The 17,619-nt window shown below is 34.1% G+C and overlaps 1 protein-coding gene across 1 annotated transcript in view; it reads left to right on the forward strand.

Moving 5' to 3' along the window:
- Positions 1-17,619, forward strand: part of syne2a (spectrin repeat containing, nuclear envelope 2a) — a 136,430-nt gene that overhangs the window by 75,792 nt on the left and 43,019 nt on the right. The window contains exons 66-86 of the mRNA XM_073816637.1: positions 33-578; positions 674-844; positions 1,445-1,990; positions 2,086-2,256; positions 2,855-3,394; positions 3,490-3,672; positions 4,299-4,850; positions 4,946-5,116; positions 5,707-6,252; positions 7,804-7,974; positions 8,694-8,795; positions 8,900-9,103; positions 9,200-9,361; positions 9,986-10,111; positions 12,969-13,174; positions 13,266-13,386; positions 14,472-14,654; positions 14,775-14,921; positions 15,844-16,023; positions 16,114-16,269; positions 16,404-16,559. Coding sequence (XP_073672738.1) covers positions 33-578; positions 674-844; positions 1,445-1,990; positions 2,086-2,256; positions 2,855-3,394; positions 3,490-3,672; positions 4,299-4,850; positions 4,946-5,116; positions 5,707-6,252; positions 7,804-7,974; positions 8,694-8,795; positions 8,900-9,103; positions 9,200-9,361; positions 9,986-10,111; positions 12,969-13,174; positions 13,266-13,386; positions 14,472-14,654; positions 14,775-14,921; positions 15,844-16,023; positions 16,114-16,269; positions 16,404-16,559 — 5,340 coding nt within the window. The remainder of the gene's footprint in view (positions 1-32; positions 579-673; positions 845-1,444; positions 1,991-2,085; positions 2,257-2,854; positions 3,395-3,489; positions 3,673-4,298; positions 4,851-4,945; positions 5,117-5,706; positions 6,253-7,803; positions 7,975-8,693; positions 8,796-8,899; positions 9,104-9,199; positions 9,362-9,985; positions 10,112-12,968; positions 13,175-13,265; positions 13,387-14,471; positions 14,655-14,774; positions 14,922-15,843; positions 16,024-16,113; positions 16,270-16,403; positions 16,560-17,619) is intronic.

The following is a 17,619-nucleotide window of genomic DNA, read 5'->3' on the forward strand; positions in this document are numbered from 1 at the left end:
GCTAATGACTTACTGCTTTGCTTCGTCTTTAGAAATCATCTCCTGAAGAAGTAGCTGATTTTCCTGCAGTCAAGCATGTAATACAGGACACTGACACTGGAAGTTACTTACTGGACACTTCTGACTTTTCCAAAATGCCTGGTATAGACAGCAAACCAGTTACTGAAGAGAAAAGTTTCCTACCTGCACCAACATCCCAGCACTTAAAAGAATCTACAAAGCCTGTCAGTGCAAATACAACTGAGAAAAAGCAGATTGAGGGCCCAGAAACCAAGTTGACTAAAGCAGTACCAACAAAGCCAGGAATAGGTTCAGAAATCACCATGTTAAAAGAAAGTGATGCCAGGCAATTGATTGAAGAGTCTGAATCTGTAGATCAGGATGAAGTGTCTGTAAACATAGAAAGAGGTACAAGTGATCAAGTGAAGAAAATAAGTCAAAAGTCACCTGACACAGAGGCAGTAAATGTTACTGATGGTGATCAGACACAGACAGAGACTAAACCCATCGACACCACAGCTCCTCTTATGCTCTCCTCCCAGCACACAGATTGTGTGCCAAAGGAAGATACAAAACTGGTAATTCTATGTAAAATCTGTAAACGCACATTTCATTTCAAGTATGGTCCATTTACAATATTTTATGACTAAATACTGCCCTTCTAACTCTCTAGGAAATACAGAGAGGTCTGATTAAGGGTGTCATTCAGCAGAGCAGCAGCCAGTCTCAAGAATTTCAGCACACAGCAAGAGGTGAAGATCAAGAGATCAAGGTCCAGCTTCTCGCCTCTTTAAAGGAAACATCGGAGACACTTGGATCATGTCAGGATATCAGTGCTTTAAAGGTCAGTTTCAGCCCTGGAAATTTTTTTTAACAAATCTACTAAACTACCCTGAGAATGAACGGGTGTCTGTGTGCATTTTCTGAAATGTTTGAATCATCATAAGATCTGACAAAAATTCTTGATTCATCTGTTTCTGACATTTACACTAATGTTCAATAGTTGAAAATATTATTAGTTTATATAACTTTTTTTAATCAAAAATATATTAAAAAGTAATTTATTCCTGTGATAGCAAAGCTGAATTTTCAGCATCATTACTCCAGTCTTTAGTGTCACATGATCCTTCAAAAATCACTCCAATATGTTGCTTTAATATTTACATTTAATTTTTTTTAAAAGAACAGCATTTGTTTAAAAATAGAAATCTTTCATAGAAAAAAATGACACTTTTGATCAATTTAATGTATTCTTGCTAATTAAAAATATTACTTTCTTTCCAAAAAAAAGGAACCAACCTTTAGTACAGTGGTGTATATTACTTAGCCATAGTAAATAACAAAAAACAAATCTGCCAAGGTTTTAAATGCCTAAATACTTACTTTAACCATTGTAAAATCACTACACAGCTGCTAATGATTTACTGCTTTGTTTCTTCTTTAGGAATCATCTCTTGAAAAAGTAGTTGATTTTCCTGCAGTGAAGCATGTAATACAGCACTCTGACACTAGAGGTTACTTACTGGAGACTCCTGGCTTTTCCAAAATGCCTAGTATAGACTGCAAACCAGTTACTGAAGAGAAAAGTTTCCTACCTGCACCAACATCCCAGCACTTAAAAGAACTTACAAAGCTTGTCAGTGCAAATACAACTGAGAAAAAGCAGATTGAGGGCCCAGAAACCAAGTTGACTAAAGCAGTACCAACAAAGCCAGGAATAGGTTCAGAAATCACCATGTTAAAAGAAAGTGATGCCAGGCAATTGATTGAAGAGTCTGAATCTGTAGATCAGGATGAAGTGTCTGTAAACATAGAAAGAGGTACAAGTGATCAAGTGAAGAAAATAAGTCAAAAGTCACCTGACACAGAGGCAGTAAATGTTACTGATGGTGATCAGACACAGACAGAGACTAAACCCATCGACACCACAGCTCCTCTTATGCTCTCCTCCCAGCACACAGAGTGTGTGCCAAAGGAAGATACAAAACTGGTAATTCTATGTAAAATCTGTAAACGCACATTTCATTTCAAGTATGGTCCATTTACAATATTTTATGACTAAATACTGCCCTTCTAACTCTCTAGGAAATACAGAGAGATCTGATTAAGGGCGTCATTCAGCAGAGCAGCAGCCAGTCTCAAGAATTTCAGCACACAGCAAGAGGTGAAGATCAAGAGATCAAGGTCCAGCTTCTCGCCTCTTTAAAGGAAACATCGGAGACACTTGGATCATGTCAGGATATCAGTGCTTTAAAGGTCAGTTTCAGCCCTGGAAATTTTTTTTAACAAATCTACTGAACTACTCAGAGAGTGAACGGGTGTCTGTGTGCATTTTCTGAAATGTTTGAATCATCATAAGATCTGACAAAAATTCTTGATTCATCTGTTTCTGACATTTACACTAATGTTCAATAGTTGAAAATATTATTAGTTTATATAACTTTTTTTATCAAAAATATATTAAAATGTAATTTATTCCTGTGATAGCAAAGCTGAATTTTCAGCATCATTACTCCAGTCTTTAGTGTCACATGATCCTTCAAAAATCACTCCAATATGTTGCTTTAATATTTACATTTAATTTTTTTTTAAAAGAACAGCATTTGTTTAAAAATAGAAATCTTTCATAGAAAAAAAATGACACTTTTGATCAATTTAATGTATTCTTGCTAATTAAAAATATTACTTTCCAAAAAAAAAGAAACCAACCTTTAGTACAGTGGTGTATATTACTTGGCAGATTTGTTTTTTGTTATTTACTATGGCTAAGGTTTTAAATACCTAAATACTTACTTTAACCATTGTAAAATCACTACACGGCTACTAATGACTTACTGCTTTGTTTCTTCTTTAGGAATCATCTCTTGAAAAAGTAGTTGATTTTCCTGCAGTCAAGCATGTAATACAGGACTCTGACACTAGAGGTTACTTACTGGAGACTCCTGGCTTTTCCAAAATGCCTGGTATAGACTGCAAACCAGTTACTGAAGAGAAAAGTTTCCTACCTGCACCAACATCCCAGCAAGAATCTACAAAGCCTGTCAGTGCAAATACAGCTGAGAAAAAGCAGATTGAGGGCCCAGAAACCAAGTTGACTAAAGCAGTACCAACAAAGCCAGGAATAGGTTCAGAAATCACAATGTTAAAATCAAACAATGCCAGTGAATTGATTGAAGAGTCTGAATCTGTAGAAAAGGATGAAGTGTCTGTAAACATAGAAAGAGGTACAAGTGATCAAGTGAAGAAAATAAGTCAAAAGTCACCTGACACCGAGACCGTAAATGTTACTGATGGTGATCAGACACAGACAGAGACTAAACCCATCGACACCACAGCTCCTCTTATGCTCTCCTCCCAGCACACAGAGTGTGTGCCAAAGGAAGATACAAAACTGGTAATTCTATGTAAAATCTGTAAACGCACATTTCATTTCAAGTATGGTCCATTAACAATATTTTATGACTAAATACTGCCCTTCTAACTCTCTAGGAAATACAGAGAGATCTGATTAAGGGCGTCATTCAGCAGAGCAGCAGCCAGTCTCGAGAATTTCAGCACACAGCAAGAGTTAAAGGAAGAGGTGAAGATCAAGAGATCAAGGTCCAGCTTCTCACCTCATTGGAGGAAACTTCAGAGACACTTGGATCATGTCAGGATATCAGTGCCTTAAAGGTCAGTTTCAGCCCTGGAAAAAATATTTACTAAATCCAACTATTCTGAGAGTGAACAGGTGTCTGTGTGCATTTTCTGAAATGTTTGAATCCTCATAAGATCTGACAAAAATTCTGGATCCATCTGTTTCTGACATTTACACTAATGTTCAATAGAAAATATTATTACTGTTCAAAATAAGTTTTTTGATCTCAATGTATTTATTCAAATGTATTCCTGTGATGCAAAGCTGAATTTTCAGCATCATTACCCCAGTCTTCAGTGTCACATGATCCTTCAGAAATCATTCCAATATGCTGCTTTGCTATTTTCAAATCTCAATTTTTAGTTTAAAATTGTTTAATATTTTACATTTTAAATATTTTAAAGAACAGTATTTGTTTAAAAATGGAAATCTTTCTTAGAAAACGGTCAATTTTGACCAATTTAATGTATTCTTGCTGAATAAAAGTATGCATTTCTTTCCAAAATAAAAATTTGACAAACCTTTTGTACAGTACATTACTAGGCAGTTTTATTTTGTTATTTACTGTGGCTAAGGTGGTTTTGAATACCCAAATACTTCCTTAACCATTGTGAAATCACTACACAGCTGCTAATGACTTACTGCTTTGTTTCGTCTTTAGAAATCATCTCCTGAAGAAGTAGCTGATTTTCCTGCAGTGAAGCATGTAATACAGGACTCTGACACTGGAAGTTGCTTACTGGAGACTTCTGGCTTTTCCAAAATGCCTGGTATAGACAGCAAACCAGTTACTGAAGAGAAAAGTTTCCTACCTGCACCAACATCCCAGCACTTAAAAGAATCTACAAAGCCTGTCAGTGCAAATACAGCTGAGAAAAAGCAGATTGAGGGCCCAGAAACCAAGTTGACTAAAGCAGTACCAGCAAAGCCAGGAATAGGTTCAGAAATCACAATGTTAAAATCAAACAATGCCAGTGAATTGATTGAAGAGTCTGAATCTGTAGAAAAGGATGAAGTGTCTGTAAACACAGAAACGGATACAAGTGATCAAGTGAAAACAACAGGCACAAAACCACCTGACACAGAGGCAGTAAATGTTACTGATGGTGATCAGACACAGACTCAGATAGAGACTAAACCCATCGACACCACAGCTCCTCTTATGCTCTCCTCCCAGCACACAGATTGTGTGCCAAAGGAAGATACAAAACTGGTAATTCTATGTAAAATCTGTAAACGCACATTTCATTTCAAGTATGGTCCATTTACAATATTTTATGACTAAATACTGCCCTTCCAACTCATTAGGAAATACAGAGAGGTCTGATTAAGGGCGTCATTCAGCAGAGCAGCAGCCAGTTTCAAGAATTTCAGCACACAGCAAGAGGTGAAGATCAAGAGATCAAGGTCCAGCTTCTCGCCTCTTTAAAGGAAACATCGGAGACACTTGGATCATGTCAGGATATCAGTGCTTTAAAGGTCAGTTTCAGCCCTGGAAATTTTTAACAAATCTACTAAACTACCCTGAGAATGAACGGGTGTCTGTGTGCATTTTCTGAAATGTTTGAATCATCATAAGATCTGACAAAAATGCTTGATTCATCTGTTTCTGACATTTACACTAATGTTCAATAGAAAATATTATTAGTTTATATAACTTTTTTAATCAAAAATATATTAAAATGTAATTTATTCCTGTGATGGCAAAGCTGAATTTTCAGCATCATTACTCCAGTCTTTAGTGTCACATGATCCTTCAAAAATCACTCCAATATGTTGCTTTAATATTTACATTAAATTTTGTTTTAAAAGAACAGCATTTGTTTAAAAATAGAAATCTTTCATAGAAAAAAATGACACTTTTGATCAATTTAATGTATTCTTGCTAATTAAAAATATTACTTTCCAAAAAAAAGAAACCAACCTTTAGTACAGTGGTGTATATTACTTGGCAGATTTGTTTTTTGTTATTTACTATGGCTAAGGTTTTAAATACCTAAATACTTACTTTAACCATTGTAAAATCACTACACAGCTGCTAATGATTTACTGCTTTGTTTCTTCTTTAGGAATCATCTCTTGAAGAAGTAGTTGATTTTCCTGCAGTGAAGCATGTAATACAGGACTCTGACACTAGAGGTTACTTACTGGAGACTCCTGGCTTTTCCAAAATGCCTGGTATAGACTGCAAACCAGTTACTGAAGAGAAAAGTTTCCTACCTGCACCAACATCCCAGCACTTAAAAGAATCTACAAAGCCTGTCAGTGCAAATACAACTGAGAAAAAGCAGATTGAAGGCCCAGAAACCAAGTTGACTAAAGCAGTACCAACAAAGCCAGGAATAGGTTCAGAAATCACAATGTTAAAATCAAACAATGCCAGTGAATTGATTGAAGAGTCTGAATCTGTAGAAAAGGATGAAGTGTCTGTAAACACAGAAACGGATACAAGTGATCAAGTGAAAACAACAGGCACAAAACCACCTGACACAGAGGCAGTAAATGTTACTGATGGTGATCAGACACAGACAGAGACTAAACCCATCGACACCACAGCTCCTCTTATGCTCTCCTCCCAGCACACAGAGTGTGTGCCAAAGGAAGATACAAAACTGGTAATTCTATGTAAAATCTGTAAACGCACATTTCATTTCAAGTATGGTCCATTTACAATATTTTATGACTAAATACTGTCCTTCTAACTCTCTAGGAAATACAGAGAGATCTGATTAAGGGCGTCATTCAGCAGAGCAGCAGCCAGTCTCAAGAATTTCAGCACACAGCAAGAGTTAAAGGAAGAGGTGAAGATCAAGAGATCAAGGTCCAGCTTCTCACCTCATTGGAGGAAACTTCAGAGACACTTGGATCATGTCAGGATATCAGTGCCTTAAAGGTCAGTTTCAGCCCTGGAAAAATTAATTACTAAATCCAATGAACTATTCTGAGGGTGAACAGGTGTCTGTGTGCATTTTCTGAAATGTTTGAATCATCATAAGATCTGACAAAAATTCTGGATCCATCTGTTTCTGACATTTACACTAATGTTCAATAGAAAATATTATTACTGTTCAAAATAAGTTTTTTGATCTCAATGTATTTATTCAAATGTATTCCTGTGATGGCAAAGCTGAATTTTCAGCATCATTACCCCAGTCTTCAGTGTCACATGATCCTTCAGAAATCATTCCAATATGCTGCTTTGCTATTATCAAATCTCAATTTTTAGTTTAAAATTGTTTAATATTTTACATTTTAAAAATTTTAAAGAACAGTATTTGTTTAAAAATGGAAATCTTTCTTAGAAAACGGTCAATTTTGACCAATTTAATGTATTCTTGCTGAATAAAAGTATGCATTTCTTTCCAAAATAAAAAATTGACAAACCTTTTGTACAGTACATTACTAGGCAGTTTTTTGTTTGTTATTTACCATGGCTAAGGTTTTAAATACCTAAATACTTACTTTAACCATTTGTAAAATCACTACACAGCTGCTAATGACTTACTGCTTTGTTTCTTCTTTAGGAATCATCTCCTGAAGAAGTAGTTGATTTTCCTGCAGTCAAGCATGTAATACAGGACACTGACACTGGAAGTTACTTACTGGACACTTCTGACTTTTCCAAAATGCCTGGTATAGACAGCAAACCAGTTACTGAAGAGAAAAGTTTCCTACCTGCACCAACATCCCAGCACTTAAAAGAATCTACAAAGCCTGTCAGTGCAAATACAACTGAGAAAAAGCAGATTGAGGGCCCAGAAACCAAGTTGACTAAAGCAGTACCAGCAAAGCCAGGAATAGGTTCAGAAATCACCATGTTAAAAGCAAGTGATGCCAGTGAATTGAATGAAGAGTCTGAATCTGTAGATCAGGATGAAGTGTCTGCAAACATAGAAAGAGGTACAAGTGATCAAGTGAAGAAAATAAGTCAAAAGTCACCTGACACCGAGACCGTAAATGTTACTGATAGTGACCAGACACAGACAGAGACTAAACCCATCGACACCACAGCTCCTCTTATGCTCTCCTCCCAGCGTACAGAATGTGTGCCACAGAAAGATACAACACTGGTAATTCTATGTGAAATTTTGAACTCACATTTCATTTCAAGCATGGTCCATTTACAATATTTTGTGTGACTAAATACTGCCCTTCCAACTCATTAGAAAATACAGAGAGATCTGATTGAGGCCGTCGTTCAGCAGAGCAGCAGCCAGTCTCAAGAATTTCAGCGAACAGCAAGAGGTGAAGATCAAGAGATCAAGGTCCAGCTTCTCACCTCTTTGGAGGAAACTTCAGAGACACTTGGATCATGTCAGGATATCAGTGCTTTAGAGGTCAGTTTCAGCCCTGAAAAAAACAAACTAAATCCAGTGTACTCCCCTGAGTGTAAATAAGTGTCTGTGTGCATTTTCTGACATGTCTGTATCACCTTAAGATCGAACAAGAATTCAAGATTTTGCTTTCCAAAATTTTTTGGTTGGTAAGATTTTTCTTTTTTTTTTTTTTTTTATGTTTTTTGAATGAAGTCTCTTATGCTCACCAAGGCTGCATTTATTTGATTGAAAATATGGTAAAATAGTAATATTCTACAATATTATTGTTGAAAATAACTTTTTGGTATCTTATTATATATTAAAATTAAATGTATTCCTCTATTATGTATTACTCCAGTCTTCAGTGTCACATGATCCTTCAGAAATCATTCTAATATGCTGTTTGGTGCTCGAGAAATGATTCTTATTGCCATTGTAGCCTTTATTTGAAATTTGTTTTTTTTTTTTATAACATTATAAATGTCTATACTGTCACTTCTTAGAAAACAAAATGCATGGTTTCTAAATGGAAGCATTTATTTCTTAAAAACAAAAAAGTCTGTCCTCAAACTTGTGAATGGTAGTGTATTTTTAATAGCTAAGAAATGACAACACTTGAAGCAGTCAATCTGCGTTTTGAGCAAAATTTAGTAAAAACACAAGGTTGGATACTGAACAAATTTCAGATACTATAAGACTGATTATGCCTTTCTGCATCTTTTTATTTCCTGCCTACACAGACAAGACAGCATCTGTTAGAGATTCCAGTGTCTGCATTGAATGCCAGTGAATCACAGATGGGAGACTTAACCAAACTCCTCAAGCGCTTTTCAGGCATCAAGGTATTACCAATTCACCTGCAAAGTCTACAGAATAAACCTGAAGAAATTAATTTCTTTCCTTAAGTGGTAGAATTCTAAACTAATGTAAGTGTTTGCTCTGTAAGAATCTGCAAGGTGGCACATGGACTTTGGCACTTGAACGCCGGAAATCAGCAGGACAGAATAATGCTGAGCTCCAGATTTGTTCTGAAGCTCTTCTGAAGGGTCTGCGGGGTCTCCTAGAGCTGAGTTCTGAACGACTCCTGCGCAGTCAGGATGCGCAGCCACAAAACTGCAGTCAGCTGCACAGTCTGCTCACAGAACACAAGGTACATAGCTGAACAACTTAATTATTTTATTATGGAAAAATAATTCGGGATGTTGTTCACTTAAATGACTCTAATACTGTTTGGAATTGGTAACAGAAATGCTTCCAAGATTTGGGGCAGAACCTTGTAATGGTGAAGCTGCTACACCAGAAGTTGCCAGAGGGGGCAGTGCAGGGCCAAGCAGAGGTGGAGCCGTTAATATCAGCTCTACAGGATCAAGCACAAACTCATGGTGTCCAAATGCAGCACAGCTTAGAGGTACAATGAAATTAACATATTCAGACCTTAATGCTGTCAGTTTTTACTTATTCATTACACTTTTTCATTATCTGTCATAATTTGTGACCCTTGACCATAAAACCAGTCATTGTCTGAAAGCTGAATAAATAAGCTTTCCATTATAATATGGTTTGTTAGGATGGGGCAATGCCAAGATACAACTATTTGAAAATCTGGAATCTGAGTATGCAAAAAAAATCTAAATATTGAGAAAATTGTCTTTTAAAGTTATCCAACTGAAGTTTGTAGCAATGCATATCACTAATCGGAAATGAAGTTTTGATATATTTACAGTAGGAAATTTACAAAATATCTTCATGGAACATTATTCTTTACTTAAAATCCTAATGGTTTTTACCATTAAAAAAAACATCGATAGTTTTGACCCATACAATGTAATTTTGGCTATTGCTCTAAATATACCCATGCTACTTAAGACTGGTTTTGTGCTCCAGGGTTGTGTATCATCGTGTCAATTAACACTATAGTCATGAACACCTCTAAACTAATAAACCACGATTTTATAGGAGTATATGACTTATAAAGTAAATAAAAGAAATGATCAAAAAATGCTCTCTCATGGTTCCATTTTTTGTGTTGTAGGAGTGGTCTCGGTATGAGGAGGTCACTGAGAGACTAAGTAAGCAGTTGGATGAGATTGAGACAAACATGTTTAGTTTGAATTCAGAGCCAGAGGGAGACCTGCAGGGTCAGCTGAAGTCCTATGAGGTTAGTTCCCCACATCCCTGGGAATGCTAATCGCTGCCTTTCTTTGACCTCCTTTGAGTTGGGGCTGTGTTTCTTTTTTTTTCTTTTTTCTTTTTTTTTGATAGGAATGTTTTACATTTTATTACTTTGCATGAGAATTACAGAAACAAATTCTACTTAGAAAGCTTAATCAGAGTTGTTGTCTTGTTTTACAGGTAAAATATCTAGAAAAAAAAGTTTCATTAAAAGTTTCATTGAAATAATAATGAATAATTTCAAAGTAAAGACAGTAAAGTATGGAAACCAGTTTCTGACACTAAATAAAAAAAAAACTTAAAGGTAATTGCAACTTTCTTGCAATTGCGAGTTTATATCTTGCAATTATGACTTCTTTTCTCAGAATTGAGATATAAACTTGCAATTATGAGAAAAAACCTGACTTTTTTTTCTTAGAATTGCGAATTTTGTGTCACAATTCAGAGAAAAAAGTCATAATTGCAAGAAAAAAGTCGGAATTGTGAGATATAGACTTACAATTGCAAGAAAAGGGTCAGAATTGCAAGTTTATACTAAATTTTGACAGAATAAAAAAATGAGAGGAAAAAAGTCAGAATTGTCTATTGTAAGAAGAATTGCAAGTCAGAATTGCAATGTTTTATCTCGCAGTTATGATAACATAAGTTGATTTTTATCAACTTTATATAAACTTGTAATTGTGAGAAAAAGTCAGAATTACAAGATACAAACTGGCATTTGCAAAAAAAAAAAAAAGTCTGACTTTATTTCCCACAATTGTGAGTTTATGTCATGCAATTCTGAGTAAAAGGTCATTGCAAGTTTTTATCTAGCAATTCTGACTTTAACACACAGTTGCAAGTTTCACAATTCTGAGAAAAAAGTCAAGAATGCGAGATAAAAATAACCTTTTTTAATTTTTTTTATTCAGTGGCAGAAACAGGCATCCATTGTAAAGACATTTAGAATGTAACAAAAGAAATATAAATAAATGTATTTTTGAACTTTTTCTCCTGAAAAAAAAAACAAAACAAAAAATTAACAAGCACAAATGTTTTCAATACTTTAAATGTTTCTTGAGTACCAAATCAAAAGTCCATATTACAAATTCTTTAGGATCATGAAACACTGAAGACTAGAGTAATGATGTTGAAAATTCAGCTTTGCCCTTATCGGAATCAACTGCATTCTAAAATATATTTAAATGTAAACAATTTTACATTTTTAAATAATTATTTTTTTTTTATTTTTATTTTTTTACTGTATTTTTAGTCAAATAAATAGATAGATAAATAAATAGAGCCTTGGTGAGTATAAAATAAATGTAAAATAATACTGTATATTTATTTGTATATTATGTAAATGTATCTTTGTTGAAAAATCAAATTAAATCTTTTGACTTTGTTTTTTTAAAGAATGTTATTATTATTTATTCTACCCAAATTGGGTGCAGCATAATGCATTCTTTCTGAATTAAATCACAAAGATGTTGTGGGGTGTTACTGTGTTTTATTAGCTGATCCCATTGTTGATTTAGCTTCAAGGACTCCTGCAAATATTAGTTTTTTGGTTGGGTACAGACTAAGCAGCAAAAGTAATAAGTATCTGGGACATGTAGGCGTGTGAGGGGGCGAAGTTAAGGGAGAAGATCTTCTCTTTTCTGTAGTTGTATGTTGCATGAGTCTTTTTTGGTCCAGCACATGATGTTCCTGATTAAATTACTCTGAGAGATAGTTGCCATATCTGTGGAACTTCATGTTCTGCGGGCTGCGTTGGCCGCTCTTTTATTATTTGTTCCCCTCACTATTACCAAAGCTAATTTCTCAGCTACACTGACGCATACGGTTGGTTGCATTCATATTATTTCTCCCTTTATATCTACCAAAGCTCATTACTCAGGTGGATTGATATAGGAGGAACGGATGCAACCCCTCTTTGTGTCTGTAATAGACGTACATCAAACTGAATCCCATTCCCACTAACCACTCCATCTGAGCAAGCAGTTGAAGCTCAGAGAGATCAGTTAGAGCAGTGATTTGTTTGTAGTCTTCGACTGTAGTACTTCAGCTGACCACATCCATATATCTCAGAATATAATGCATCAAATATATTATACCAATTTTTTGACCCATTTAATTTATTTTATTATTATTTTTTATATATTTTATTTTATTTTTTGTATCTCAGAATATATCAAATATAATATACCAATTTTGTCACACAGTGTATTTTATTTTATTATCCTAGAATATAATATATCAAATATAATATACCAATTTGTCACCCAATTTATTTATTTATTTATTTTTATATCTCAGAATATAATTACCAGTTTTGTCACCCAATTTATTTTATTTTATTTTTTTAATATCTCAAAATATATCAAATATAATAAACCAATTTTGTCACCCAATTTTTTTTATATCTCAGAATATAATATATAAAATATAATATACCAATTTTGTCACACAATTTATTTTATTGTATTATTTTTTTATATGTCAAAATATAATTTATCAAATATAATATACCAATTTTGTCACACAATTTATTTTATTTTATTATTTTTTATATGTCTCAGAATATAATTTATCAAATATAATATACCAATTTTGTCACACAATTAAAATAAAATAAAATAAAATAAAATTATTATTTTTTTTGGAGGGTTTAAGCTTCTTGATTTTTTTATACACATAATGAGGTTTTGGTATTTCATGATTTAAAAAAATTGTCAATAAATAGTTAACATAAGTACTTTTTATAAATAGTTTAGTGTTTGTTATAACATGTTTGTTATAATGTTTGTTTTGTTTTGAACCCACAATCTTATCACCCCCCCCCCCCCCTCTTTAATTGTCAGAGATTGCACAAGGTCCTGAAAGACACAAAGCCTCAGGTGTGGGAGATCCAAGACCGACTCAGGATCCTAGAGAAAAAGGGTTGTTACCGTGAACGGCCAGGCCAACCTGTGCCAAAATCACAACTGTTGTTACGCTGGATGGAGCTTCATAATCAACTACAGCGGAAGATTCAATCCACACAGAAGATCATAAAGAATTACGACGGGTATAAGAGAAACTCAATATTTTAAAGACATTTTGTAAACAAATAAACGGGTAACAAATAAAGGCATGTTTCTGTGCTTTTGCATGTGTAGGTTCCAACGTGACTCAACAGAACTAGAAGAATGGATGTGTTGTGCTCAAGATCAGGTTCAGAAGTGGAACAATTTCTCTGATTCTGGTCTCTGGTCTGGTCTGGTCTTTACCCAGCTTATGGTGAGTATAGTTTAGTGTTTTTTATTTAATTTATTTATATTTTTTTTTTACATATATAATTATTTTATAATGTAGAGCCTATGAAATCTGTTTTAATTTTTTCCAGATTCCGTTTTTTTTTTTTCTTGATTTTTTTCCCCCCATAATCAAAACACATGTCTAATTAATTGAAATCATGAAACTTGCAGAAATTAACAACAGTTTATTATAAGTTAAAAATAGATTTTTTTCAAAAGCAAAAAAATATTTTTTAAGGCTCTATGAAATAGTTTTTTTTTTTTTTTTTTCAAATGTAGATTTATTTTTTGTGTAGCAATAGCTAAAAATGCATTGTATGGGTCAAATTATCCAGAAATCATTCATAAAATTCATCTTCCATGAAAATATTTCTCAATATTTAGATTTTTTTGCACCCTCCAATTCCAGATATAAATAGTCAAATAGTTGTACCTCGGGCCAAATATTGTCCCATCCTAACAAACCATACATCAACAGAAAGCTTATTTATTTAAATTATGTTTAAATCTCAATTTTAAAAAATTACCTTTATGACTGGTTTTGTGGTCCAGGGTCACATTTCTTTCTTTCTTTCTTTCTGAAAAACTGTGTTCTTTATTTACATTTTTCTGGTAAATAAGTTTCTGGTAAATGTTAAATGGATATTCCTTACAAAAAATAATGTTTTAATAGGAGTTTTATTAGTAGTACTATCATTATCATTACATTAAGTAAAGTCATATTTTTTGTCACAGTTTCTTCAAGTTAAACCAAACTTTTATTTTGACAGGTTGCTTTGAAGATCTTGAAGTTTCTGTTTGTATTTGATATGACGACAGAGACATGCAGAACATGCAGGATTCATATTTAAATAGTATTTTTGGCCTAATATTCACACTAGTCCATATCACATTTTGATTTAAGTATACAGATGTACTTTTGATTTATCCATCCAAAATGAGCAACTTTTATGACATTCTGTGTTACACAGTGAATTCCGTTTTTATGACTGAATTTCTGCAATTCCTTTCATTTGTCTCATGTCTAAAATGCAAAAATAGGAATGTGGCTTTAATTGTGTGTTGCAGGAGTTCTTCAAGGACCTAGAGGTCCGTTCAGCACAGAAAGCTTCTGCTGAATCCACTGGTGCACAGATACTGCAGCTGACTGACAGCGAAGCTCCAGGTCTGCGCAGACGACTGGCTCAACTTGAGCACGAATGGACAAACTTGACTAACCAGCTGCCTACCCTCCGCCAGACACAGCAACAAGTACGACTAATGTGTCTGTCTAAAACTTCTCTCTTCCTCTATCTCCTCCCTCATCAATCTATTAGAAGCAAAGCTCTGGCAAACAGATATTAAGTAAGCATCCTCTTGCCCTCCTTCTAGCTGTTGACAAACCAGACTCACAGTCAGATCTTGGCCAACTTGACCTCGTGGCTCGAACATGTAGAGAGGCGACTGGAGGATGAAACCTCTGGGGTCCATTGTGCCCTTGGTTCTTCTGAGCTGTCTAGACATCTGCAGGCTTTTAAGGTAATGCACATACACTTTTAAGTAGTATGATTTTCTGGTTTCTGATTATTTCTGGGTGTAAATGGAAAATCTTGTTTGGTTTTTCCTTAAAACAGTCGAGGTCAAAAGTTGATATCTTCCTTTCTGAATCTGCAAAATGTTCATTATTTCATCAAAATAAGAGGGATCATACAAAATGCATGGTATTGTTAATTTAGTAACCTAAATAAGATATTTCACATAAAAGATGTTTACATATAATCCACAAGAGAAATCAATGGTAGCATTTAGTACTTTAATAGTCCCTCAGTTGTCCTCAGTGAGAAAAGATGGAGCTCAAAATCATTGTCATTTTTTGGAAAGGGTTTAAATACACAAAAATGCTGGAAAAACAAAGAATTTGTGGGACCTGAAGAACACTGGGTAGTTTAACTGTTCAGGACAACCAAGGGACTCTTGAACAGCTTATAAATATCTTATTTAGGTCAGTACTAAATAAACAAAACATGCATTTAGTTTGATCCCTCTTATTTTGGTAAAATAATTAATATTAGCAAATTCTGAAAGGGGGGTTTATAAACTTTGGACCTCAACTGTACATACACTTTTTTTAATGTTCACGAAGGCTGATTTTTTTTTCATTAAAAATACAGTAAATATAGATTGTAATATTTAAAAAAATATATATTTTAATATATTTAAATTATTTCTGTTATGGCAAAGCAGCCGTTTTCCAGTCTTCAGTAACGCATGTTTGTTCAGAAACTTTGATTAATATAAAGTTCAAAAGAACAGCAATTATTTAAAATAGAAATCTTTTGTACCATTAGAAATGTCTTTACTGTCACTTTTGGCCTACTGAATGTGTCTATGCTGAATAAAAGTATTCATTTCTTTGAAAAAAATAATAGTCTTATTTCACACTTGTATTTTTACATGTTAGGATCTTAAGGCTGAAATAACCAGTCATCAGCCGTACATTGACTTTCTGAACCATCAGTCTGAGGAGAAGGTGGAGTCACTGAAAGAACCAACCAATCGCAATGAGAGCGTCCTGTTTGCTGAGCAACTGGGCGCTCTCAATATGAGTTGGCTTATTCTACAGGCCAAAATTAACAGCAAGGTGAGTGCTAACATACAACACAATTGCAGTAACCTGTATAACCCTTCAAATCCATCATATTTGAAATATGATGAGTTCTTCTATATCTAGATACATGATGTTGAGGACCAATGGCAGGCCTGTGTGGACAGAGAAAAGCGTTTGTGCTCAATGCACAGCTGGATCTCTCAATGTATGGAATGGGTGAGAAACAGCCAGAGACCAGAGAGCTGTTCGCAGATTGAGCAAACATTGCAGGAGTGTGAGGTGAGTCTCTTATCTCACAGCTAGCTTAAAAATGTTATGTTGCAGTTGTTATTTGTATGTGTGAGAGTGAGTCAAATGAGTGTTTTTAAAAAGGGAAGTGAGAGATATCAGAAAACTGTCACATTGCTTTACAGGAGACCGAGGAAAGGCTGCAGGTGAAGTCCTCTGAGCTGAAGGCTTTGGAAGCTCTTCATCTTTTCAAGCAGCAGGATGGTGAACATCCCGGAGATCAAGCATTCTTCAAGCAGGTGAATTCAGCCATCCAGGACTGCCAAGCTTTGAGTCAACAGGTAAGTTCTTAAACCCTGTTCCAGAATACATCAGTAAATTTAGCCACACACACACTAATATTCAAAAAGGTGAAGTCTTTTTAAGAAATGAATGCTTTCATTCAGCAAGGATGATTCAAATTATCAATGTGTCACAGTGTCGCCAAAAATATTAAGCAGCAAAATTGTTTTTACCATTGATGATAATAAATGTATTTTGAGCACCAAATGCATATTAGAATAATTTCTGAAGGATCATGTGACAATGAAGACTGGAGTAATGATGCTGAAAATTCATCTTTGCATCACAGGAATAAATTGCATATTAAAACGTATTAAAATAGAAAACAGTTTTTTAAATTTGTAATAATATTTCAGAATATTACTGTTTTTACTATATTTTTGATTAAATTAACACAGCCTTGATGAGCATAAGAGACTTCTTTCAAAATCTTTATAAAACATACCTTTAAAAGCAGCATAACTACACTGTGCTTGTGTTTGTAATATCTATTTGGTTTTTATTAGTTATTTTTTAATAATATTTCATCAAAACATTTTATCAGAATTTTATTATTTCATTTCATACTATAATATTTCATCAATAACACCAATCAATTGTTGTTACATCCCTTGGGTTTTATGCTTTTTGGGACATAACATTAAAACGATGAGAAAAAGATGAAGAGGATATAGACAGTAGTTTTTATCCATGTGTCAATTGTTTAAATTCATGAGATGCCTAAATGTTTTGATGGTTATAATAGTGTATATATATATATATATATATATATATATATATATATATATAAAAGAATCAGGGGTGTTTCCTCCGAGGAGGCTACAACAATACAGCAATATTACAAAATATAACAAAAAAAAGTGTATAAATCACTTGTTTTTCTAAATAAACATTGTACATAGAGTTTTAACAGACACCCTAAAGTGTACTGTGAGTTTGATGGGGGGTAATTGCGAACAAATGGGGGAAAGTCACGTGAAAGCAGGCAATGCCTCCATGGTGATATGATTGGATATGACTGGTTATGATCGGCTGTGATTGGTTCATGTGATAAATCCC

The sequence above is a fragment of the Garra rufa genome, chromosome 13 (assembly GCF_049309525.1).
Source record: "Garra rufa chromosome 13, GarRuf1.0, whole genome shotgun sequence".
NCBI lineage: Eukaryota > Metazoa > Chordata > Actinopteri > Cypriniformes > Cyprinidae > Garra > Garra rufa.